At 39.1% G+C, this 27,207-nt stretch overlaps 1 protein-coding gene across 1 annotated transcript; it reads right to left on the reverse strand.

The window, feature by feature from the left end:
- Positions 1-15,284: 15,284 nt before the first annotated feature.
- Positions 15,285-22,104, reverse strand: LOC114049594 (protein FAM177B-like). Its single transcript, XM_027870853.1, has 5 exons — positions 21,999-22,104; positions 19,944-20,108; positions 18,960-19,026; positions 16,000-16,097; positions 15,285-15,614 (listed from the first exon to the last, which is right to left on the reverse strand). Exons 1-5 carry the CDS (start codon positions 22,023-22,025, stop codon positions 15,513-15,515), a joined length of 459 nt encoding a protein of 152 aa, XP_027726654.1. The 5' UTR covers positions 22,026-22,104; the 3' UTR covers positions 15,285-15,512.
- Between the last annotated feature and the right edge of the window lie 5,103 nt (positions 22,105-27,207).

Here is a 27,207-nt window from a genome sequence, read left to right on the forward strand (position 1 = left end):
CAAATTCCCACATTAGCCATGTCCCACAGCATTTAATATGCTAATGTTGAAATGAATATTAGATGTTCTCTCTTTTTTTTTTCATGTTGTGAAAAACTAAGTATATTTCCCTTAAACCTATCCCACCCCCAATTTATTCTATTCTCTCTTTTGACCCTATCTGTCCTTAGAAGTGCTTGCTTCTGATTACCCCTTCCCCCTATCTGCCCTCCCCTCTATCATCTCCCTGCTCTCTTGTCCCCTTCCCCCGCTATTTTCCTGTAGGTTAAGATAGATTTCCATACCCAATTGAGTGTGCATGTTATTCCCTCCTTAAGATGAATCTGATAAAAATAAGATTCACTAATTCCCTCTCACCTTCCCTGTTTCCCCTCCACTGTAAAAGTCTTTTCTTGTCTATTTTATGTGAGATAATTTACCTCATTCTACCTCTCCCTTTCTCCATCTCCCAGTATAATCCTCTCTCACCCCTTAATTTTATTCTCCAGATATCACCCCTTCATCTTCAACTCACCCTGTGCCCTCTATTTGTCTATCTATCTATCTATCTATCTATCTATCTATCTATCTATCTATACATGCATATAATTTTTTCCCTCCAGCTACCCTAATACTGACAAAGGTCTCATGAGTTTTAAATACTAGATCATTTTCTTCACAGGTACATGTGCATTTGATTTCAGAACAATGAGACTCAGGGATGAGCCTCGGTAAAGGCTGGCCCAGAGTTAATTCTTATCATTAGCCTCTGATCCCCAATAACTTGACCAGTTCAGGAATAGCCTCTGAATTCTTCAAGCCCAATGCAGATACAGATATACTGGAGGGAGGGAGAAGGGGATAGGTTATAAGGTAAATCTGGAGATATGGGACTGAATTTCTGCTGAATTGGTCTCAGGTGATTTGGGAGTGATTATTTTAGAAATCTCTAAGATACATAAAGCTCTAAATAACTAGGCATTGGTTCCATTGCTCCTGATTTCTATCTCCACTGACTGTAACACCTCAACCTAGGCTTGCCTTTTTGAGGCAGTATCCCATGTTCCAAGTCTTCCCTCTCCTTCCCCCTGACTCCCATTCTCTCAAAACTCAGTGCTTAATTCTCATGGAGGAAGGTGATCTGAAAAATTGATTCAAATAGTTTGGTGTTACTTCTACTTGCCAGCTAGGTGGCCTAGTTGATAGAATTCTGGACCTGGAGTCAGGAAGACTCATCTTCCTGAGTTCAATCTGGCCTCAGACACTTACTAGCTGTGTGACCCTGGGCAAGTCACTTAACCCTGTTTGCCTTAGTTTTTCTCAACTGTAAAATGAGCTAGAGAAGGAAATGGCCAACTAATCCAATATCTTTGCCAAAAAAACTCCAAATGGGGTCAGAAAGAGTCAGGCATAATTGAAATGACTGAGCAATAATAACAACAATTACAATCTGATTGGAGAGACATATATCCCTGAAATGAACAAAGAACTGTCTAAAAGCTTTTTTTTGTGATTACACTTTAACAGTGGAGCCTAGGGAGACTACCCAAGGAAAAGTTTCCTTAATGAAATTTGAGTTAGGAGACATTCTTGGGGGGAAGGAAAGAGGGATCTTTCAAAGACCCCTTAAATTACACTAGATAGTTCATCCCTCAGCTCTTCCATCTCACCCCATAACCATGACTTTAAAAAATCTGGAAATTCACCAATGTACTACAAAATGAAAAAAGGTTGAAAAGCACTGGTCTAACATCTCTCATTCCTTTGGCCAACACCATTTTGCATTTCCCAGTTTGGTCAACAATTGCAATCTCATGGGTTTGCCATAATCATGGGAAAGGAGGCTACCAATGCCATCTCCATGTTGAGGGATTATCTACTCTACTATCTCTCAGAAACATCTGCCCATCCCGGAAATCCAATTTTCTGCCACTTTATAGACTGCCTAATTTTTCTTCCAAATCTGCAATTTAGTCCATTGCAAGCTCCTTGTTGACCACTAAAACCTGGTTTGACAGGTGCAGCCCCAGCTCCCAGGATGCAAGCCTGCCAAGACTAATTTACCCAGAAACTGGGTATTAATACCTCTTCCCACTTTTTCAGTCTCTTGCTGGATTGGCACAATTAGAGTTAGCATCTCTACAACTCTGTCTGCTTATCCTTCACTCCTTATTAGGTCATTTAGAAAATACTCTCCCTTTATTGGCCCTATAGATAATAGGGGTCCTCTTGGTCTCATACTGGCTCTTTGCCTCAAACTATATATGAGTCTGAGCCTTCAGGAACTCTAGGCTTCCAAGTGCAACACTGATATGGCCCCATGCCCATAAACTTTCCATTGTATGCTGTCCCTGCTAGCAGCTGTACGTCTGAACTCCTTGTGAGCAACAAGAAAATTTGTCAAAAGTTATCTTTGCATGCCAGCAGCTTTTGATCTGATCTCTCTTGCATTATACTCAGAGGTGTGCTGGAGCCCAATTGAACAGGCTTATGAGAGCCAATTGTTAAAATTTCAATGTGAACAATTACACCTCAGAAATTGTCAAATGCTGCTAATCAGGGCATAATTTATTGTTTCATTGATTGTCTAGACTTAAGAAAGTGATAGAGAAAATGTTCATCATTAAAATTAATTTATTAATTAGTAATTTATTAATTTTATTGATGTATCAATAATTATCTATTATTTAGACTAGATGTTAATTCATTAATTATTTTATTTTATTAATTTAATTGAATCTATTCAATGGAATTAATTTAATTGAATTTACTAATTAATTAGAAGTGTGCCAGGTATACATCTTTTTTTTCCCCAATTTATTAGCATACCCCTGACTATGCTCCACTTTTCCTTCTGGAACACATTTCAGATGTTCAGGAATAAAGTACATTTGGTGTTTCCTTCTGCTTCTATAGCAGCCTTCCATGAAATAGTACATATTTTTGTAGGATGGGACTTCATGCAAAGGCAAACAGTATCATAGGTATTACTGTGGGAGGTGTAAATAGGCAGGCTAAGGACCTTGCCATGTTCCCCCCCCCCACTGGGTTTCATTTCAATAATTATGTAGTTTCTCCTGTAGCATAAAATGAACCTTTTTTAGTTGAAATCTCAGTTCAAAGCAATATTTTCATAGTTAATTTGAAAACTCTGAAAGACTGTGAATAAAGGATCTGTTGGCATCACATATTTAAAGCAGGTCTGAGAGATGCTGTTCTTGGGCAACCTCTTAGCCAACTTCAATTTCAACACATATTCATTAATCGGTTATTGGATATAGAACACTTTTGTTGTTATTCAATCATGTCCAACTGTTCATGACCCCATTTGGTGTTTTCTTGACAAAGACACAGGAGTGGTTTGGCATTTCCTTCTCCAGCTCATTTTACAGATGAGGAAACTGAGGCAAATTGGGTTAAGTAACTTGTCTAGGGTCATACAGCTAGTAAGTGTCTGAGGCCAGATTTGAACTCAGGAAGAAGAGAACTCTGGAGCTGACTCCAGACCCAGCATTCCATCCACTGTGCCATCTAGCTGCCCCTGAGTAATGGGAGTATACAAAGTTTAGTTAAGACTCAGCCCCTACCTTCAAGGAGTTGTAATATGTAACAGCCACAAAAGGGGGCTATTCACCACCCAGAAACTGCTGAACCTCCACGTATCTGTTGCCTGCACTTGGCTCATTTTTTTTTCTTTTTTTGTTTGTTTTTGCTTTTTGGTGATGCAATCAGGATTAAGTGACTTGCCCAGGGTCACACAGCTAGTAAGTGTCAAGTGTTTAAGGCCGAATTTGAACTCAGGTCCTCCTGACTCCAAGGCCGGAGCTTTATCCACTGTGTCACCTAGCTGCTCCTACTTGGCTCATTTTTATCCATAACTGAGCATTCTATACCAAGCCCAAAGGAAGTCTGTAACTGAGCATGGTGCTAAATTATCCAATGAGACAAGGAACCTTTTTCTATTGCTTACAAAAATATCACAGGTCTTCTTTACTGAGCAAAAGATGGAAGATGCAGAGAAAAAAAAAAACAGCAAATGGCCCTGAGAATACAGAGGAAAAATTGAGATCAAACTAAGATATTTGCAGTGATATCCTATCTCTATTAGAAAAGTCCTTGATCCCTAACGTTTCAAAAGCAGAAAGCAAAGTTTTCTGTTCAAAAAATGAAAGGTGATTACTATTGTTATTTGGCTGAGGTTGCTTAGTGATCACAAGAATAATGGCTTGATCACAACATCATATCAAAAAGAATTTGAAATCAGCAACAAGGACATGTGGCCAATGCATCTGATAAGATTGGATCTGACTTTGTTCTCTGAGGTGATCTGGAGCTCTCTAGAGAAAGCTAGTTCCCTTGCAAAGATAGCTGTGAATGAATCTTATGATGAACTTGATCCATTAAGTGAAGACTCATTCAAAGACAACCTCTGATAATGCAATTATTGAGAGATGACCTGACATTGTGGACACCAGACACCCAAGAAGATGAAACCAAAGCAGAAAGAGTAGAATTATTAACCGGTCTTCTAACTTTTTTTCTGCCTTATTCTAAAATTTATACAGTAGACCACTGGTAAATGGTGATGTTCCACAAATAGTCTCTATTTCTGATTTATGACAGATTTATCCTACTTCTATTTGGATTTCTGCATTTCCCATGTGGTTTTTATGTTTAATATTTCAGAAGTGGAACCAGTTAACACTTGAAGAGTTGTCTGTTTTCATCTGAAGTAACCTATATGGGGATGTAGAATTTTATACATGTTTTGTGTATTTGTCACAGTACTTTGGATACATTGTGATTTCATAAAGCTGGTGTTAAAACAGCTCCCATTTCTGGGGCAGTTAGGTGGCACAGTGGATAGAGCACTGGCCCTGGAGTCAGAAGGACCTGAGTTCAAATCTAGTCTCAGACCAGACACTTGACACTTACTAGCTGTGTGACCCTGGGCAAGTCACTTAACCCCAATTGTCTCACCAAAAAACAGCTTCCATTTCTAAGCAAACTGCCTACAGATTGGTCTGTCATGGGGGTAGGTAGGAAAGGATAATTGGTTCCAGTCACAGGTATAATATTGTAAGTACTTTAGGGTTGGAGCACTCATGGCTGTATTAGAAACAAATGTCTCATAGATATTACATGTCATGCCATGTATATCTGTGGAATACACGATTTCAAAGTGTATACCATTATGATTGTGATTGCAAGTGTGATCCTTAAGACAAAGTGTTCACCCAGCTAATTACTCTGGAAGAAAGGTAGAAATGATTCATATCCTACCATTTGTAAAGTTACTGGCTGTTTGCTTTCCTTCTTTTTGTTATGCTCATTTGTATTTAAATGGTTTAGATAACCTAAGAACAAATGCTCAGGTAAAAATTAATTATTTGATATTCATAAGATCGCTATATATCAAGCATAGCAGTAAAACCAAAACAACTCCATATATTTAACTTTTTTTAGTTGTTTTTTTTGCTTCTGTGACTTTTTAAAAATTCTTGTTGTAAAAATACTTAACAAGGCAATAACTTGAGATGATGACTAGCTTTATTTAATGTCTTTTGAAATTTCATGAACAATGCAAGGATAATTGTTAAGAATACATGTGAATAAACTGTTTTAAGTGAAATAAAAGTTTTATGAATATACTTTTCAACTAAAAAAGGTGGGGCCACTATTGGTAAAGAATTGATTTGTACTAGGTCACTCTGGGGTTTCAGAAACAGACAAAATCTTCATTAGGGCTTGAGGTAAAGGAAAAGAGAGACATTCTATGTCCTTCAGCAAGCTACTTAATCCTCATTATCAATCTATATGAAGGAACTACATATGTACAATTCTTTACTAGTAGGAAATATGTAATGATGATGATGATAAGAATAATAATAACTAACAATTATATAGTGTTTTAAGGTTTGCAAAACTCTTTTTTTGTTTTTTTGGTGAGGCAATGGGGTTAAGTGACTTGCCCAATGTCACACAGCTACTAAGTGTCAAGTATCTGAGGCCAGAGTTGAACTCAGGTCTTCCTGACTGCAGGGCCAGTGCCCTATCCACTGCACCACCTAGCTGCCCCTACAAAACATTTTAAAAATATTTGTTACATATGTTAACTCATTAGCTTCTCCTAACAATCCTGCAAGATAGGTGCTTTTAATATTCCCATTTTACAGATGAGGAAACTGAGACATAGAGAGAGTTAAGTCCTCAAGGTCACACAGTTTATATCTGAAAAAGGATGTGAATTTAGGTCTTCCTGACTCCAAGTCTTCACTAACATTTTACAGTCTAAAAACTTAGCAGCAAGGTGGTGAAGTAGTTAGAGAGCTGGTCCTGGAATCAAGAAGACTCATCTTCCTGAGTTCAAATCCAACCCCAGACACTTATTAGCTGTGTGACCCTGAATAAGTCACTTCACCCTGTTTGCCTCCGTTTCCTCATCTGTAAAATGAGCTGGAGAAGAAAATGGCAAACCACTCCAGGATCTTTGCCAAGAAAACCCTAAATGAGATCATGAAGAGTTGGACAGGACTGAAATAACGAAGTATCTAATAAAGTCTCCTTAATGTCACTACATTTTTAACATGACTCATGTTACTAAAGTGGCATGTCTTTTCCCATTACTGATGGTGATGCATTTACAAGAAATAGTGGTTCATATCTCTGCAGCTGCTGCCTCTACGTACCTGGAAGCTCCAAGCTTCCTTGATTGCAGCCTACTCTGTAAGAAAAAAAAAAGAGAGAGAAGATGCTTTGGCGCCTTAATTCCAGTGGGAGTTTAATTTAATTAGTGTCTGATTTACACAGTTCACTTCTGACAGCTGTGTTTGTGGAGGATCCTTGGAAGCAAGAAATTATCATTCATTGAAATCATCATCAAAGCTTATTTATCACCCTGCTACATCTTTTCAGCCTTCAGCATTTGGGGTTTCTGTGTGTTTATGGAGCACTTCAACTAGGTTATAGTAAATAATACTTGAGTGTATATACAAGGATTTGCCTAGGATTTGGTGTAGGCTTGTTTCAGAGCCCTATTAGAAGGCATCTGAAAATTAGACTGTCTTTAGAGGTTTGATCAAAGGACAGGTGGTTTTGGGGTGCCCTTTAATGTTAGATTTTAAGGAGGTGTAGGGTTGAAGAGTTACCGCAGTAAGGGGCTCAAAACTTGCTTACCACCCTCTAAAACAGGAGAAATTACAGCTGTTGTATGTGGGCCTGAACATATCTATTAGGGGATGTTCCTATATCTTTGGATTTGGACGGCAGGGACCGAGCCGCTGACGTCACCTACGTTTCAATTGGCTACAAGGTTTTTAGCCTAGTTTTCTATTCAGTCACTCATTTATACCATACACATATATTAAGCATGTGTTACACACAAGATACTGAGCTTGGGGTAGACAAAAATGAACAACATAAAGAAGTACCTTACAATCCAGGAGTATTCGCAAAAAAACTATAATACGAGGGAACATGTAATGTGCCATAAAACAGGAAGAAACAAAGCACTGTGGAACTTTAAGTAAGGAGGGATATTTGCTGGTGAGAGGATAAGAAAGGATTCATGCAGAAAGTGGAATTTGAGCTGGAAGTAGAAGGATGACCAGGATTTTGACAAGTAGATATAAAAGGGGAGGGCATTTCAGGAGGAGGGCATGTGATGAGCAAAGACGCAGAGGAAGAGAAATGCATGGATATGCCATGTTTAAGGAATGAGGAAAATACGGATTTTTCTCTTTCTTTTTGGTCATAGAAAGTCTGAACCTGTGGTTCATTGTGTTGGTTAATTCCTAGTGTGCTAAAGTATAGGGTATGTTAGTGAGAATCGTGTGAAATAAAGAACTGAAAACTGGCATGGAGTCAGTCAGATCGAGAAAAGTTTTGGATGTCAGAAGAGCTCTCCTCTTTCCTAATACTCTTCCTGTTTCAGAAGTGAAACGCTGGGTTTGCTCTTGGATAACCCGCCATCGGATGGTGAAGAGGCCTTATTTTAGCTGTGGTTTCATATTGCCAGAGAGGTAGGAAAACATTAAACCTTGAGCAGGGAGATAGGACCATCTGGCAGATAAGAGAGACCTGTGTGAGGGTAATTGAAGAGCAGCATCACCACTAAGCCCTCAAGGATGAAAAAACCCCAATAATGCCTGGCAAAACAATCCGTGCAGTAATGTGGATTAAAAACCATTTGTGTCTGGAGATAGAAGGCAGATTCCTGTGTGTATTTGCCATTGAGCTAATCCCATTATTGCCTTGGGCTTCCTGAATTTCTATCCCACAGGCGAGAGTTTGGCTAACTTTGATGCTGGAAAGAACAGTGGAGCCGACTCTCAATTACTCTCTTTAACAGAATGCAGTATTGTTGCGGATAACCTCAAATTGAAGGCTGGGGGGAAATGCAAGCATCACTTAAATTTTACTGCAATTATTATTTTTATTTTGTTTTTTGCTGTACACTTGCTTTCCACGTGGTATTTATCCCAGGCTAATAAAAAAGAAACTAGTTTATATTGCCTGCTGTGCACCCCTTGGTGGTGATCTTGAACAAGCCAACCGACTGGCACACACGAGGCAAGCAAGCTAGCCAGGCGGAAGTAGCGTGGCTCCCTGGAGGCAGCGTGTGCCAGGCAGGTCACCATGAGTGCCACCTTCCCTCGGGCCCTGATAGAGACAGCCCAGGATTCTGAGCCTAAAAGCCACCCCACCCCACTCCAAACCACCAAACGGGCTTTCAGCACAGCCCGCATAGCCATCATTGAGGGGAGAAACCATGGTGAGGAGGAGCACACTTTCCTCATCCTTCCCACTTACAACCAATCGTCAGGTGGGCACAGGAGCAGTGGCGTGGCAGCACGCTCCTGACCCCTAGTCCTACTTATAGCCCAACCCTTCCAGCCACTATCCAGGGAAACAATTCCTATAGAGCAGGGGCTAGCTATCCTACCAGCTGCTGTCTGATGCCAACAAGACAGGCCAGCCAGCCTAGCTGAAGCAGCAGGTGTGTTCAGGTAGAGACAAGAGGCGTCATGTGCCAAGAGAGGCAAACCATTACCCCCATCTTGACCCTCACCTCCCCTAAGAACCTGATGGAGACAGCCCAGGACCCTGAACCCGATCGCCTTGAGAATGGCAATGCTTTAATTTGGAACTATGTCCAAAGGGCTATAAAACCGTGCTTACCCTTTGATCCAGCAATACCGCTACAAGGTCTGTATCCCAAAAAGACCATAAAAAAGGGAAAAGGATCTACATGTGCAAAAATATTTATAGCAGCTCTATTCGTGGTGGCCAACAATTGAAAATTGAGGGGTTGCCCATCAATTGGGGAAGGGCTGAACAAGTTGTGGTATATGAATGTAATGGAATACTATTGTTCTATAAGAAATGATGGGCAGGAAGATTTCAGAAAAACCTGGAAAGCCTTACATGAACTGATGCTGAGTGAAGTGAGCAGAACCAGGAGAACATTTCACACAGTAACAGCAACTTTGTGCAATGATCAACTTTGATAGACTTAGCTCTTTTCAGTAATACAATAATCTAAGACAATTCCAAAAGACTCATGACAGAAAATGCTATTCACATCCAGAGAAAGAACTAGGGAGTCTGAATACAGATCAAAAAATACTATTTTCTCTTTTTTGTTTTTTTTTCTTTCTCATGGTTTTCCCCTTTTGTTCTGATTCTTCTTTCACAACAAGACTAATGTGGAAATATGTCTAATTGATTGTACATGTATAACCTATAGCAGATTGTTTGCCGTCTTGGAGGGGGTAGGAGGGAGAGAGAGATAAATTTGGAACTCAAAATCTTATAAAAATGAATGTAGAAAACTAAAAAAAAAAGAGAGAGAGAGAATAGCAATGCTTTGGCTAATGTGGTAATGTTTTGCATGAGTGCACATGTATAATCTGTATCAAATAGCTTGCCTTCTCAAGAAAGTGGAGGGAGAGAATTTGGAACTCAATTTGTGTGTGTGTGTGTGTGTGTGTGTGTGCATGTGTGTGTGTGTGTGTGTGTGGCAATTGGGGTTAAGTGATTTGCCCAGAGTCACACAGCTAGTAAGTTGTTATGTGTCTGAGGCCACAATTGAACTCAGGTCCTCCTGACTCTAGGGCCAGTGCTCTATCTACCGCGCCACCTAGCTGCCCTGAGCTCAACATTTTTTAAAAGAATGTTAACAATTTTTGTTTACATGTAAATGAGAAAAAAATAAAATAAAAACTAAATCAACATAAAAATTAATTAAAAAAAGAGAGAGAATAACAATGCTTCCAGTCCAGTACTCTCAGGCATCATCCTGGGAAGATGGGCAGTCTGTGAAGTGGCCTGGCAACAGCTCCTAAAGGTGCTTCAGCCACAGCTACTGAATATCCAGAAGAGAAAGTTCTTGCCACCAAAGTCCTTGGCACTATAGAATGGTTCAGAATCAGAAACTGATATGGTTTTATCAGTGGAAATGGCATTAAGGAAGAGGCATTAACATCTGCTTTGCCTCCACAGTCTAAGGACCCTGGGATCTTTCCATCTGACTTGCCGCTGAAACCTTTCATAAATGATGCCTCCCCCATTATAATGTAAGCTCTTTGAGAGCAAAGAGTGTCTTACTTTTCTATTTGTATCTCCAGAGCCTAATATAGTTCTTTGTACATAGTAAGTGCTTAATATATACTCTGCATTCATTCATTGATGGAAAGGGAAAAAAGCCTCAAAGCATGCTGATTGCAAACAGTTTTGTATTCAGAATTTGCCAGATGTTATTGGGATGTAAGCTTTATTTTGAGGCAAAATATACCAATAAAACCCTGTATACATATTTATTTAAAAAACTTTTTTTGGAGGCAATCAGGGTTAAGTGACTTGCCCATTGTCACACAGCTATTAAGTGTCACTTTTGAACTCAGGTCCTTTTGACTCCAGGGCCAGTGTTCTATTCATTGTGCCACCTAGCTGCCCCTACATATTCATACAAATTTATACAAATACATATGTATTGATTTATACATACATACTGTATAAATATATATGGCTATATTTGTATAATGTCTAATGAGATTTTCATGAGCAATCCAAGGATAATTTTTGAAAGCATGTGTGGTTAAAATTGACATAAGTGACATAAAAGTTTTATGAAAATAGTAACTTGAGACATAGCCACTATCTGCTAATCCAGAAGTACTTTGCTATTACAAAATGCTATATAATTCATGGAGTAAGTTGTCCCAATTTTTTTTCTGATGTTTACATTTGTTCACTGATTTTTCATTTATATCCAGCTCTCTGTGACCCCATTTGGGGTTTTCTTGGCAAAGATCCTGGAATGGTTTGCCATTTCCTTCTCTGGTTCATTTTACAGATGAGGAACTGAGACAAATAGAGTTAAGTGACTTGCCCAGGGTCACACAGCTAGTATGTGTCTGAGGCCAGATTTGAACCCATCACAATGAGTCTTTCTGATTCCAGGCCCAGCACTTCATCAAGGATGTAGAAAGTCCCTCTTTTTCTTTACTCAAACCCTAATGGAAGTTTCACCTGTTTCCCAAACCCCAGAGAGACCTACCACAACTAAATTCTTTACTAGTAGTAGCCCCACCCATTATCCTCTTCTGACAGAGACAATTTATTCTATAGCACTTCATGCTATCAAAGTGTTTCTGAATTAGCAGCCAGTGACTATGTCTCAGGTTACTATGTTTCCCTTCATTTAATGGAAAAACGCTAAGAGAGGTTCACCGGTATGTCAGTAGACTGGTTCTCAGGTAACACAAGTAAAATAGAAGTAGAGTTTTTGTATAACCAGGTATCTGAAGCTTAAACAATTTAGGCTTCATTGCCAGAGCCTGTTCTTTCTTTTGCCATAACAAGGCTTTTAAATCCCCACCTCCCCATCTTCTCTACGTTGTCCTAATGTGCCACTCTTAATTAACTATACTGGATGTAAAGCTAAACAGCTTAATATGATAGGCAGACCTGGTTCATCTGAATATTCAACGAAACTGAGACACCACCAGAAATGTGAGGAAAATTTTGCCCTTCGGACATATTTGTGAAGTCCCCTTACTCTGAATCATGGCAGCATACAGAAAAGAAGCATAATCTCTACTCCCTGAAATATTTTTTTCAACATTGGTAGTTTTCTTTTTAGGGTGTGTGTGTGTGGAAGGGAATCACCTGATTCTTGAAAAGTCTTGATAAAAGCACTGAAAACACAGTTATCAGTTATACCCACTTATCATGAAATATATGCCATAGGTAAACCAAAACAGCTGCTTAGAAGGCTCTACGAGAGGTGGAGTCCCGGCTCTGCCAGGACTTCATGAGCAGAGTGTTTAGGGGACAGTTTCTCTGCTGGGTTATTGATCCACTAACAAAGTTTGGGCTAGGAACTGCTGAATCCCAGCTACTCAGGACATCTGAAATGCTATCTGTAGATCCTGGACCGCTATAAAACAGAGGAGGAAGAGGAAAAAGGAGGAAGAGAAGGAACTATTCTCTTGGGATACAAATGTAAGACTATGGTGGTGATGGTGGTGAGTTCTGCTGTCTGGCCAGACTAGACTCCTTCTCCCAAGGAAATAAGGGACAAGGAGGCAGGAATAGGTGGAGTGACAGATGAGTCTTTAAGTATAGCCACCTGGCAGAGTCTTTATTGAGCTTGTTCCTGGTTGCCCGGGTAATTGGTCAATCGATCAATGAGCGTTTATTTATTAAACACCACTCTGGAATGTCAAGAATTGTGCTACTCTGCTGGGGATACAAAGAGAAAGAATGAAAAGAGTCCATGGCCTCATGAAGTTTGCATTGGTACATTTGGAACAAGCTTCCGTTCCTTGAGGCATTCTGAGTATAAAAACAGTCTCTATCATTGCGGTTGCTTAGGACTAGCCTACCGTCCTGAGTGGAGTCCATTTCCCGGGATTTCTGTGGGTGCTGCTTCCTCCTTCAGAGATCAGAACTGACAGCCGAGGTTTGGGGGTGACTGGTAAAGGGAATTATCCTATGTGTGGTGATCACAAGGTTTGTATGTTATCAAGAAATGTTCTAGCTAGATTTAAGTGGAATAATTTCTGTTCCTTGAGACGCAGAACTGGACCAACTCAGTGGGATCAAAGGAGATGTTTATAATTAAAAGATAGCACTAAGGAAGGGCACGCGTATAGAAGCCCAAAGTGTTGATAAATCACTTTCTGTGACATGAACAGAGAAACATGTACATTTGACATAGCTTGAGATTTTAAAAATCTGTTTAGGAAAATGACCAAATTTATTGGTAAAAGGATTCCTGTTAGCCCACATCTCACTTCAGCTCAGAGAACCTTTGCTTCTTTTCCTGGGCTCCCAAAGTATTCAATAATCAGGGATCAAGCAAGATTCTGACTAAAGTCAAATAAACCCTTTGGAAGGGCGTAGACATAAAAAGTACTCGATGTTGTCCCTGCCCTAGTCAGGTTTACAGTTTAGATGGGGATACACAATATGTATACATGAACTGACATAAGAACAATCATCACAAATTAGCATGCTGGTTGTGAGTACAAGTGTCCTCTTGCACTTAAGGGATTAAAAAATGAACAGAGCTCTAATTTCCCGATGATGTAGGTGCTACTTGGAAAGTGGCCTGTGAGGTGGCACAGTGGACAGAGTGCCAGGCCTGGAGTCAGGACGACTCATCTTCCTGAGTTCAAATCTGGCCTCAGACACTTACTAGCTATGTAACCCTGGACAAGTCATTTAACCCTATTTGTTTCAGTTTCTTCATCTGTAAAATGAGAAGGAAATGGGAAATCACTGCAATATCTCTGACAAGAAAACCCCTAACAGGGTCACAAAAAGCCAGACTCCACTGAAAACAAGTAAACAAGAAACACTTGGAAAGTATTTACTACTGGACTAGGGTTTGACTCTGTCTTGCTCTCCATTGAATTTTATAGTACTTAGAACTAGATGAGGGGGCAGCTAGGTGGCGCAGTGGATAAAGTTCTGGCCTTGGATTCAGGAGGACCTGAATTCAAATCCAGCCTCAGACACATAACACTTACTAGCTGTGTGACCCGGGGCGAGTCACTTAACCCCCCTTGCCCAACCAAAAAAAAAGACAAAAACCCAAGAAGAAAATAAAAGTCCATAGAACTAGATGAAGAATAAATCTTTTATTGACTTAGTAACTAATTTTTTGGGGAGAGTGAGTAGATGGTTAAGAGTAAGGTGGTTTTAAAAACAGAAAGACCCTGGAAAGAAACCATCATGAGAGGAGCTGGCAGTCTCCATCATGTCCCTCTCCTTAGCTTACTACACTGAGACTTAAGGGAATTTTCCCCTTGGATGAGATCTGGAACGTTCTCATTTGGTCGAGTTAAGATACCTCACTCCCGTTGGGAGACCTCCTTCACTATTATCTGGTATATATTCTCATACATATACTTTGACTTCTATTATGCTATTGATTTGGATAAATGAGTTTCTTTGCTTAAAAAAAAAAAGACGTAGGTAGTTTAACTGAAGTGGCTATTGTACATAAGTATGGAGTTCAATGGAACCCTAGAGAACTCCGATGGCATTTTAAAAGTGTTGTTGTTGAATTGGTATAATCTTTGAGTAGATGAAGGCCAGACCTGATACCATGATTTTCCTATTGCTCTCTTGAGACTCTTCAGCCTTTGGGGATAAAGTTTTTGCTTGGGCAAAAGTTATACGTATAAATTGAGTACAGAAATCCTTAGAGGATGCATTCACTTCCATTTAACAACTGGGAAAGGAACTGAAGGGATCAGAGTTTGGAGTGGATTTTATATACCTTCCTTCCCAGAGGGCTTTAAAAATCTCATGGTCCTCAGCTGAGAACCCAGGACTAAACTTTTAAGGCAGGGACTGGACAAAATGATCTACTGAGCTGTTATCTTTCACCTCCCAGCTGTGCTATCAATTAGCTTCATGACATTGTTCAGGTACTTGAAACTTCCTGAGTCTCAATATCCTTAGCTATACAATGAGGAAGTTGAATTAGGCAATCTCTGAAGTCCCTCTGACATTCAATGATCCTATAATCTAAGTAGAGTCCAAGAGCCCCATCAGAAATGATATCCTTCCCATTTCCCACCAAAAAGTTTTAGATGACTACCTCACCACTGTTCTTCATTATTTAAATCCCAATGATACAAAGGAGCTGCCCCTACTTTCTCCCATTATATCCCCTCTCCCTGGAGCCAGTTTGGATTCAGTCAAAGGGCCACACTTGAGGACCTAGAGGGTCATATGTGACCACGAGGCTGTAGGTTCCCCACTCCTGAAAAGGTCATAAATATTTCTCTGATTGTAACCTATAACTACCTGCTATTTGATAATGGGAACTGGAAAAACTTTTAGACCCTTTGATAGGTTATCAAGTACTTCCTGGGGTTCTGTTGCTGTAGCAACTGATGATCAAGAAAAGGAAGTACAAGGAACCCTGACTGCTGCTTCCTGTCTTGGACTGGATTCTGACACTTTTCCATATTTGTTAAGGTTCTCTAGGAAGTAAAGTCCACCATTGTCTTCTATTCATTGGTGCCATACTGTTTGCCATAGATATCCAAGCACTGCTTTTCGTCAGAGACCTCTGTTGACTGGGCCTCTTCATCAGCTTTCTTATCCTTCTCCTGGTAGGTAATGAAACAAAGAAAAAAGTTACTATGCAGCACTGGATTCCTCCTTGGGTTCCTGCCTCTCCGCTGAAGACTTTGTGAGTCAGTAATTTCTCAAATCCTTTCCCATCATCTCCCTTGCTTCCAATTATAATCTATTGCATATATCTCCATCTACCTCAATGGAAGAGGAAGAGGGAAAAGGTATTCATTTATCCATGGTGGTAAGAGGAACTGGGAGAAAAAAGTCTGACTATGGAAGATAAGAGAATTGTGGGGAAAGAGGGTGAACACTATTAAGATAAGCCAAAAAATTCTCCACACAGTCCTGCTGGTTTAGACCTGAATCAACCAAACTTCTATTTTAAGCCCCTGCATTATCTGTCAAGATGTTGCATACCTGATTTTGAGTTCTGTAGTATTCATTTAACAAATACTGATATTTGGGTTCATCAAGTCCAAACAAAGTGGCTAACTTTCCACCAAGGAAGTCGCATGCTATAAGAAAGCAGAACAAAAAACAGAAGAGTTGGCAGGATTCATAAGGAGGGAAGCTTTGAGTGTATGTGGCTGAGGATTTGAAACTGCATAGAAGAGATAAACCAGTTTCCAGAGAAGAATGCTTCTCTAGAAAGGACTCATATGGTTTAACTTTTCCTAATGCCATAGTCACTCCAGTGTGTTCTAGGGCTCAAAGGAACCTTCAGAGATCATGTGGTTCATCCCTTCCCCATTTAGGTTTTTTTATTTTTTTGGTTATACACGTACAATCGTGTTAAACATATTCCCGTATTGGTTATGTTGTGAAAGAAGAATCAGAACAAAAGAGAAAAATCATGAGAAAGAAAAAAACAAACAAAAAGTGAAAACAGTACTCCATTTAATTTTTAAAGAGGGAATGGAGGTGCAGCTAGCTGGCGCAGTGGATAGAAACCAGCCCTGGAGTCAGGAGGACCTGAGTTCAAATCCAGCCTCATCCTTTCCCATCATCTCCCTTGCTTCCAATTATAATCTATCCTATAGATCTCCATCTACCTCAATGGAAAAGGAAGTGGGGAAAGGTATTCATTTGTCCATGGTGGTAAGAGGAATTGAGACTGGACACTTACTAGCTGTGTGACCCTAGGCAAGTCACTTAACCCTATTACCTCAGTTTCCTCGTTTGTAAAATAGGCTGGAGAATGAAATGGCAAACCACTTCAGTATCTCATAGGGTCCCAAAGAATCAGACACGTCTGAACAACAAGCTGTGTGACCCTAGGCAACTCACTTTGCTACAGTTTCGTCATCTGTAAAATGAGAAGGTTGGAGCAGATGGCCTCCAAGGTCCCGAAGAGCAGGTGCCATTCTACATTGACACAAGGAGTTCCTCACCAGTAGCTCCCTACCTTAATGAAATGACAGATCCAGAAGGGGGAAAAAAGACGTTATGGATGTGAACAGTTAAATGACATCTAATAATAACGCAAATTTATGTAGCATTTGAAGGCTTACAAAGCACTTCCTATGCCTCAAAATTAAAGTTGCCTCACAAGCTTGTGAGGTAGGTGGTCAATTAATTATTATCCTCATTTTACTTATGACAAAACTGAGGCTTTGAGAGGCTACATAACCTGAAGATGGTCACATAGCTAGTAAATATCCGAGGCAGGATTCGAGCCCAGGTCTGTCTCCTGATTCCAAGTCCAGATCTCTTTTCATTACTCCATGGTACCTCAGATCAGATAGATATATCTTTTATTCAATAAACAGTCAATTATCAAACATTTCTTAATCATCCACTGAGTGCCAGACACTAGGGACACAGTTAAAAAAATGAAACAATCCGTCCTGTAAAGCAGCTTACAGTCTATATATTTATAGAATAATAATAATAAAAAAGATAAAAAAAATAGGTAACATTTATATGATGGCTACCATGTGCCAGGCACTATGCTAAATGCTTTACAGATATTATCTCATTTGGTACTCACAACATCCTTGGGAGGTAGCTACTCTTATTATTTCCATTTTACAAATGAGGAAATTGAAGTTAAGTGACTTCCTCAGGATCACACAGCCAGTAAGTATCTGAAGTTGGATTTGAACTCAGATCTTCCCGATTCTAGGCCCAGGCTCTATCAACCTAGCTACCAAAACAAAAAACAAAAAACAAACAAACAAAAAAAACCTTCCAGAGAAGAACATTCCTCCTTTTTACTCAGTTATCCATGCCAATGCTTAACAATACTCAGTATCAGGTAATTCTTCATATGTGTAACCTAACTCCTTCCTTGCAATCATAAGCCACTTTCTTCTCCCTCTGTTCTCAATCGGAGAACAGCAAGATAGGATTACTCACCCCTCTAATTGTTGATACGTTTAAGGCCCAAGGTTTAAATTAAGTGGAAAGCAAAATAAAAAGGGATTCTGGGAGTTTTCAATATGGAACAAGAATTTTAGGATTCCTAAAGAAAAATTTCACTCTGTAATTTTAGGATCAAAGCCTCTTCTAAATAGCATGAGGCTGGGGTGATCCTGGTAGCATTTTATACTGCAGGTGTTTTGTTTGCATAATTAGACTGTAGATTGCCATAGGTTATATACTTCCATTGCAAGATCTGTTACTGAGTGGTATCAGATATCTAAAGTGATATCTGACCAAACGTCAGAAGCTTAATAAATAAATGCAGACTGGACATTTTTAAATGAAAGTGAAAAATGTAAGTTTTATTTCACTTTCAAGATTTTCTAAGGAAATTCTGTCTGTCTCTCTCTTTGTCTCTCCCTCTCCACACACACACACACACACACACAAACACAAACACACTCACTCTTTCTCCCTCTCCTCTCCTTTCCTCTCCCCTCCCCCCCACATACCCGCAAACACATTCATACATACATTCTCATTCCTGTCTTTGTCTCTGTCTGTCTGTCTGTCTGTCTGTCTCTCTCTCTCTCTCTCTCTCTCTCACACACACACACACACACACACTCATTCTCTGTCATACACATATTCTCTCTCCTGTCTCTGTCTTTGTCTCTATCTCTGTCTTTGTCTCTATCTCTGTCTGTCTCTCTCAGACACACACACACACACACACACACACACACACACACATTCTCTCTCCTGTCTCTGTCTCTGTCTGTCCGTCTGTCTCTCCTCCTCTTTTCTCTTCTCTTGCTCTCTCTCAATCTTCCTCCCCCAACCCCACCCTTCATGTTTTGAAGACATATCCAACTGAAGCTTACTGATTCTGATCATTTTTAGAGGAAAACAACTCAAAGTAATGATCAAGTTATTGGTTATTCTAAGTCACAATTTGGTCCGTGTCAAAAAGAGAAATCGTCATCTTGAAGAGCTAAAATGAAGGCACTTACTGGAAAATGTAGCGCTTGTCATTCGTACAGCCCAAAATCGCAAGTATGGCCCCCATGGAAGTTTAGACTGAAAACCGACAAACAAATGAAGTTGTGACAATGATTAATAGAAAAGCCCAAGGATTTCAGAGAACTGTTTCTTGTAGAGATTTCAAAATGCTATACCACACTAACTAAAAAACATGTAGCAAACTCAGGTGTACTTAATCTTTACTCTCTCCTATGTCCTAGTGCCTTTCTATAACCAGGGGTACTTCATAGTGAACTGCTTTCACTTATCATTTTACAGATAAGGTATCTGTACACGATTAAATGATTTTGCTCAAAGACACAGAAATGGATCTAGGCGATAGAGATTTTTGTAGTACAATCCCACTCATTTTATTTTTAGATGTTTCTCTGATACTTTGAAAAAAATAGCTTTAATATCACCCCTACCTCACAACAGAATGCTCTATTCACTAGGCAGGGATTAACTTTTTGTATGTTAAGCACCCCTTTGTGGTCTGGTGAAGCTGGTGGACCTCTTCTCAGAATAATATTTTTAAATTATTGAAGGAAATGATACATTTCAGTTAGAGCTTAGCAAAAATAAAGATGTCATTTATTACCATTCAGATTCACAGATCCCCTGAAATCTATTCCATGGATCCCAGATTAAAAGCCCATACTTGAGAGAAAAGTCTTGTGTGAGCTGTTCTGGTGTATGGTAAGTCAAGCGAGAACCAAGTTCAAATCCTGCCTTTCACACTTATAAACAATGTGGTGAGGGACAAGTTACTTTCTGAACTTTCGTTTCCTAATCTATAAAATGGGTATAATACTGCTTACCTCGAAGAGTTGTGAGGATCAAGAAGCAATTTACAACCTATATAATGTGCTCTCAAAAATCAGATATTCTCATTAGAATTCTTTTCCAGCTAATAGTTTGGCAAATGGCTACTGTCCCTTTACCTATCAGCCATATGGATATACTGGACTTACAGTAGCAAGTGTTGGAGTATTCTTTAATTCTTCTTTCTCATCATCTTCTTCTTCTGTGCTATATTCATCTATAGTGTCTCCATTTGCAAAGTGGATTATCCTTTTGGGGATAATTCTTTTGGTAGTTTCTCTCTTCTCCAGTCCTGACTTTGGGAAACTATCGTCCTTCCCCATAAAAGAAACAACAACAAACAATAACAACAACAATAACAATGACAACAACAAGAGATAGAGTGAATAGATGAAAGGATCTTGTTAAGTTTATCTACCCAGAACAAGGATAAGGGGTGTTTAGCTCAGTGCTGTGTAACCAGCAGGTTCTTCATAAATATCAATGAAAGATAAGTCCAACCAGAAGAAGGCTGAAGACAAGCATTACTTGATTGTGTTGTATGGTTTCATCAATTCCAAAGAGAGTCAAGTCCAGGTTTGCTACAGAAAGGAAGAGTCAGAATAAGTGGTCAATCTGGGCCACCCAAGTAATCCTTTAAGGGCCCCTTCTTCCTTTCATTAATTTCAAAACAAATCTCCAATGAAGAGTGGTCTCTTCTCTTTGTAGCCACTAAACCTTGCAGATTGCTTACGTGATACCTACACCAATGGTAGCAAATAATGTATCACAAGTTTTAGGACTACATGGACACCACACAATCGATTCCATTCAAATGAAATCATATTTATATAGTGCTTAGCACAGTGCCTGACACATAGTAGGTGCTTAATAAAGTCTTGTGTCCATCCCCCACTTCATGATGAATTAAGTCGTATTCCTTTTGTGGCACTGAGTTTATGCCATTTTCACAACAGTCTTTGTAAAAAGCTTAACAAAGCCTGAAATTCTCTCTTTCTGTCTCTCCTACTCCCTCTCCCTTTTCTCTCTTTCTGTCTCCTTTCTCTCTCTTTCTGTCTGTCTGTCTCTCTCCTCCTCCCTTTTCTCTCTCTGTCTATCCCCTTTTCTCTTTCTGTCTGTCTCTGTCTCTCTTTTCCCTCACTTTCCTGTATCTATCCCCTTCTCTTCTCTTCTCTTCTCTCTCTCTCTCTCTCTCTCTCTCTCTCTCTCTCTCTCTCTCTCTCTCTCTCTCTCTCTCTCTCACTGGAGCCAGCTTAAACTGGCTTGGGCCAATTTTGAAATGTTCGTTGTGAGCATTTACACCTCAAACTACAAATCAGGTCTTGATTTATTGTTTTATTGATTTCTAGACTTAAGAAAGTGATTAAAAAAAGCAATGTTAATAATCCATATCAAACTTAAAAATATGTTGTAGGTACGTATTTTTCCTGGTGAGCTGGTTCTTAAATATTTAGCAACACACAATTACATACCTCCCCTAGTCCTGAAGTTCCTTTAACATTGTTACAATGAGAACATACAAGATATTTTCTACCTTATCCCACTGGGCATCAAAGTATCATAAAACTGATGGAAGAAATTTGAGCAGGAGTTTGTATGTATGTGTGTTGTGGGGAACAGTGGGAATTGGCCTATAATTTTTATCACAGAAAGCCAAACAGCCTCAAATTTTAAAAAATTTACTTTGATGACATTTAGCACTCACGCTATGCAAAGTATATTAGCTTCCATTTGCTCCATTCTTAAAAAATATGCAAAGTATAACACTGATTAATAATAAACATTGCATTTTGATGATGCTTTATAATTTCTGAGCTATGTTATTATTATTACTATCTCATTAATTCAACAATTCCATTATGTAGGCAAGGGATTATTTCCCCCATTATGTAGCTAAACCTCAGTTTCTCTTCAGTCTTAGATAGGTTGTGACTTGTTCAAAGTCACAAAGTCAGAAAATGGAAGAAAAAGGTCCAAAACTCAGGTCCTTTATTTCCACTTCCTGTGCTCTGCCATCAAATTCATTAGCTATTACTTGAAGCTTTGTCATCTATAATTTGATAAGCATGCCATCTATTCATTTATCCAAGTCACCGATAAAAATGAGAAAACAGCACAGAAATTTATCTACTATACCTTAATAAAGTCACTATAGGACTTGTTGGTTTTTAAAAAGTACCACAAACTCTTTAAAAGCAACTCACCTGCAATATATCTTTGGCATTTTCCATTTTTTCACCAAGTCATGTTTAGTACTGAAGGCTATAACACTTTGGAGCTGGACCTTGCTTTTGGAGTAAATGACATGAAATAAACTAGACCCAGGCTATGTTGTATGATTAGTTGTGCTCTGACGTGGAACTTTTTCCTTCTCATGCATGCATTATTAAAAGGCAGGATCTGTTTGAGTTATAGGCAGGTCTTCTGCTATTTAAACAGTCAACATTCCTTTATTTCCCCTGTTTAAATATTCAACTTTTCTTTTTTTTTTTTTTCCTTTCCCTATCAGTTAGCTAGGGGTAATTGGAACCAAAAGAGGCTTGGAAAAGGATATGGTAATGTTGAAAGTTAAAACTTTCAAGGTAACTCTTCTATTACCCTTATTATCCTATAAGATAGATACTCCAAGTCAAAGAACATTTAAAGGCACAAAAGGTCTGAGTTAAGATTGAAATTCTAAAGTTCCAGTGCAGTCAGTGTATGTTTCCCAAGGCCACTTCTAAGACAGTTTTATTATATCAAACCATTCACATCTAACAATTATAACTACTTCTAGGTCCAAAGGGCTGGGGCACTGTGCCCTCTCTCTCTCTCTCTCTCTCTCTGTCTCTCTACTAAGGGACCTGTCTGTCTCACTTCTGAATACCTGCATATGGTATAGGATATTGTCCGTAACTTACCAGATTCAGTTCTGGAGGAGCCTGGCTCTAATAAGAGGATTTACACTCCTTTTCTCATTCTCTTTGACTCTTTACACTCCCTCCCTGGCACCCTAGGGAAAATTACTTGTACTTTAGGTTTGGCTTATGTCTAGGTTTTCTCCACAGTAAAGGGGAAAATTTAGACAAGCAGCCAGAACATAACTACTGTTATATTCTCCTGGGAGGTTAAGACGTAAAACTGTCAGCTCATAAAGCATTTTGCAGGACTGCAAAATAAACCGGTATTTCCTAGTTCACATTGGTTCTGCATGTTCCAAACAACCTCCTCTAGGTCTGTGTCTTCTGGAAAGTGAGGCCAGGGATTATTCCCCTGTCATTGGTATCCTCCTTAATGCAGAAAATCCTTCTGTAATGAGTCAACTTTGATTAAGGGACCTAGGATCTTTGAGATGCCTCAAAGGGGGCAGTTGTCACATTGGGGTTGGTGTCGAGGAGGTTGAAAGCAAGAAAAAAGGTAGCATCATTTTTATCCCCAGTCTTTCAGATATCGACTCAAGTAGTCTTGATACAATCTAAAAATGGGAAGAGAGAGTCACTGTCTTTTGAAAACCCACTGAGTCAGTAGCTTTTCTTGCTTAGTGGATAGTAAGGTGGGTTCATCATTCCAAAATGTCCAAGTTCTGAAAGTGGCTAGGATGCAGGATAAATTTACTCCAATCCAATCCCTATAACACATGTATTTCCAGTCCTGATAATAAAACTATTATCATATTATTAAAGATAGTGCAAAGTAATACCATCTGTTGGTTGAGGAAAAACTGCCACTGGAAAACCAAGTCATTTTTTAGTTCTTAATGGGGAAAAAAGAATGTGTAAGTTTATTGTTGTTTAAAAATTAAATTAAGGGATTTGTAGGGATTATAAAGGAATGAGGGAGTCTCATAACTAGTTTATATTTAAACTATGTTGAATGTTCTTCTGCCACCTAATGGGCCACTTGGGAATATACCAGAGCACAACTGCTACATTTTAGTAAGCTATGCAGTACAAGCAATTGATTGTATAAGCAAGTTCTTACTATGAGAATTACCCATGTGTCATGTGATTTACATGTTTCTCCAAAAAACTCCTGCACTTGTTACCATTTGCCAAACCATTATGGGGTTTGAAAATTTAACATTATTGCTTTTAAAATGGTCTTAGGGACCTTTCAAAAATTATTTATTTTTAGTTTTCAACATTCATTTCCACAAGATTTTGAATTCCAAATTTTCTCCTCATCTCGCCCCTCCCCCATCCCATTCTGAATACCCCTTCCCCTAATATGCCCTCCCTTCTATCACTGCCCCCCCTTTCTCTTATCTTCTTTCCCTTCTATTTTCCTGTAGAGCAGAATAGATTTCCATACCCCATTGCCTTTATATCTCATTTTCCAGTTGCATGTGAAAACAATTTGTTTTTAAAGGTTTGGGCTCCAAATCTCTCCCTTTCTCCCTCTCCACCCACCCTCATTGAGATAGTAAGCAACTCGATACAGGTTATACATGTGTAATCATGCAAAACACTTACATAGCAGTCATTTTGTGAAAACTATATTTCCCTTCATCCTATGTATTTTATTCTATTCTCTCTTTTGACCCTGTCCCTCCTCAGAAGTGTTTTCTTCTGGTCACCCCCTCCCCCAATCTGCCCTCCCTTCTATCATCCCCCTCCTCTCTTATACCCTTCCCCACTATTTTCCTGAAGGGTAAAATTGATTTCCATACCCAATTGAGTGTGTATGTTATTCCCTCCTTAAGCCAAATTCGATGGGAATAAGATTCACTCATTCTCTCTCTCCTTCCCCCGTTTCTCTTCCACTGTAAAAGCTTTTTCTTATCTGTTTTATGTGAGATGATTTACCCCATTCTACTTCTCCCTTTCTCCTTCTCCCAGTATAATCCTCTCTCACCCCTTAATTTTATTTTTTAGATATCATCCCTTCATCTTCAACTCACCCTGTGTCCTCTATCTTATCTATTTATCTATCTGTCTATCTATCTATCTATTTCTTTCCTTAGGGACCTTTTGAAAATAGTACATCCAGTAGCTAGATGTGGACAGGAGACTAAACATCATTCTCTGGGTTGCTTTGGGATGTGCTTTTAGGCTAAATTTTGCGTTCACCTCCACAATGAGTGTCTTAAGGGTCTCCAGACAATATATTCTCTTTATTTGATATCTTCCAAGTGACTAATTTAAATAGGTATTTCTTTCATTAGGGAGGTTATCAATTTAGTAAGTTTCATGGTTAATCCATAGAGTAGTTGTTCATTGGATCTATGACCTTATCAATATAGCTATTCTCTCCTCTGGTACAGCTCTGAACCCATCCATCTTATAGGCATCCATCTTATAGGGCCTCTTTTGAATGTTTAGCCTATGGACTGAAAGCCTTTCCCTAGGTTTTTATTTTTATTTTTATATCTCATAGGGATCAGAGTAATACTTTGCTATCTATTTGTCTGTGACATGGTCAACAGACTGCCAGACTTAGAGTTAGGAAGACTGGGTTTCAGATCCTACTTCTAACACCAGCTGTGTTAATAAGAAAAAGTCATTTAAACTCTCTGGGCCTCAGTTTCCTCATCTGTAGAATGAGGGGAATTGGATAAGCTGGCTTCTGAGACTCCTTTAAGTTCCAAATCTATGATCCTATATGTGAAGGACTTTATCACCTTCTCTACTTAGTTTTTTTCCTACATGACCAATTTCATTTCCTTCTCCAATTATAAATTTCTTTAATGTTATGCATTATGCTACTTCGTGAGTTCAGGTCATTGTTGGAGATATATATATATATATATATATATATATATATATATATATGATACACATATGTATGTGTATATGTGTGTGTACGTGTGTGTGTGTGTGTGTGTGTGTGTGGAGAGAGAGAGAGAAAGAGAGAGAGAGAGAGAGAGAGAGAGAGTTAGCTATTACTATAAAACAACAAGTTTTGTGTGCTCACCAAAGGAATTTGTTTATCGTGGAAGTTGTCCAGTGCAGGATGCAGATGGAAAACACATGTCCAAGAAGTGATGATTTCATTCAAATAGTCCAATTTGCAGATTGCACAAAATCCCAGAATATTACAAGGCCTCAATGAGATCTATGATTACTCAAGAGAAATGTCTAAGAGAATAACAATCTCTATCAGATTTCAATCCATGAAACAGAGGTAAATGGGCCTTTACCTTGAACACTTCCAGTGCTCTTTAAGTCACATGCAACCTTGAATGTAAAGAGATTATGGCATTACAGGATTCACATCATCACCAGGAGAAAATTTTGTGTTAAAAAGATGGACTTTTGTCCTTGAGATTGTTAGAATCATTGACACAATTTCCCAAATGTAATCCTTCTTGCTTTCTCTTAGTTGAATTCTGTGCCCAACTCATTGCCTCTTAACAGGGCCTATCCCAGATTCACATACTGATGTAGTAACTGAACGAATTGGCCATTAAACTGCCTACCTCGGAATATACAAAAGACATTTTTCATTCATTTAATTCATACAATTTTACGGGTTGAAATCTGATGGAGATTGTTACTTTCCTTTATTGAATATTGAACATTTGTGCCTTCTGAGCCCTAAGGTGCTTCTCTCTTTCTCAGCATTTATGTCTGCCAGTTTTTCTTCTTCTTCTTCTTCTTTTTTTTTTTTTTTGGCTAGGCAATGGGGTTAAGTGACTTGCCCAGGATCACATAGCTAGTAAATGTTATGTATCTGAGGCTGGATTTGAACTCAGGTCCTCCTGACTCCAGGGCCAGTGCTCTATCCACTGTGCCTCCTAGCTGCCCCTGCCAGTTCTTTTAATACCCTTGAATGTAGTTTATTTGGAACTAGTGACTTGAACTTGGGAACAGCAAAGAGATGACATGGGCTGGGACATAAAATGCATGAAAGGGAGTAATCAATCAATCAATCAATAAACATTTATCAAGCTCCTACTGTGGGCTAGGCATATGAAATTAGTCTGGAAAAGTAGATTAATGTTAGATTGTGGAGAGTTTTAAATGCTAAAATACTTTCATTTTGACAGTGACAATTGTTGTTCAGTTGTGTCTGACTCTTTGTGACCCCATTTGGGGTTTTCTTGGCAAAGATATTGGAGTGGTTTCCCATTTCCTTCTCCAGCTCATTTTACAGATGAGGAAACTGAGGCAAACAGGGTTGACTTACCCAGGGTCACACTTCTAATAAGTGTCTGAGGCCAGATTTGAACTCATGAAGTCGAATCTTCCTGACTTTGGTCTCAACACTATCCACTGTCTCACCTAGCAGCCCCTCAATAGGAAGCTACAAAAGAAGGTGATATGGTCAGAACTATATTTTTAGGCACATTAATTTTGCAGCTGGGTGCATGGATTTGAGAGGGGATTACTTGGAAGCAGGAAAACCAGTAAGGGGGAATTGTTTCATCCTTTGTATTAGTATACACAGCACAATACCTGGCACATAGTAGGTACTTAAAAGATATTTGATTGA

The sequence above is a fragment of the Vombatus ursinus genome, unplaced genomic scaffold (assembly GCF_900497805.2).
Source record: "Vombatus ursinus unplaced genomic scaffold, bare-nosed wombat genome assembly UNPS02014798.1, whole genome shotgun sequence".
Lineage (NCBI taxonomy): Eukaryota > Metazoa > Chordata > Mammalia > Diprotodontia > Vombatidae > Vombatus > Vombatus ursinus.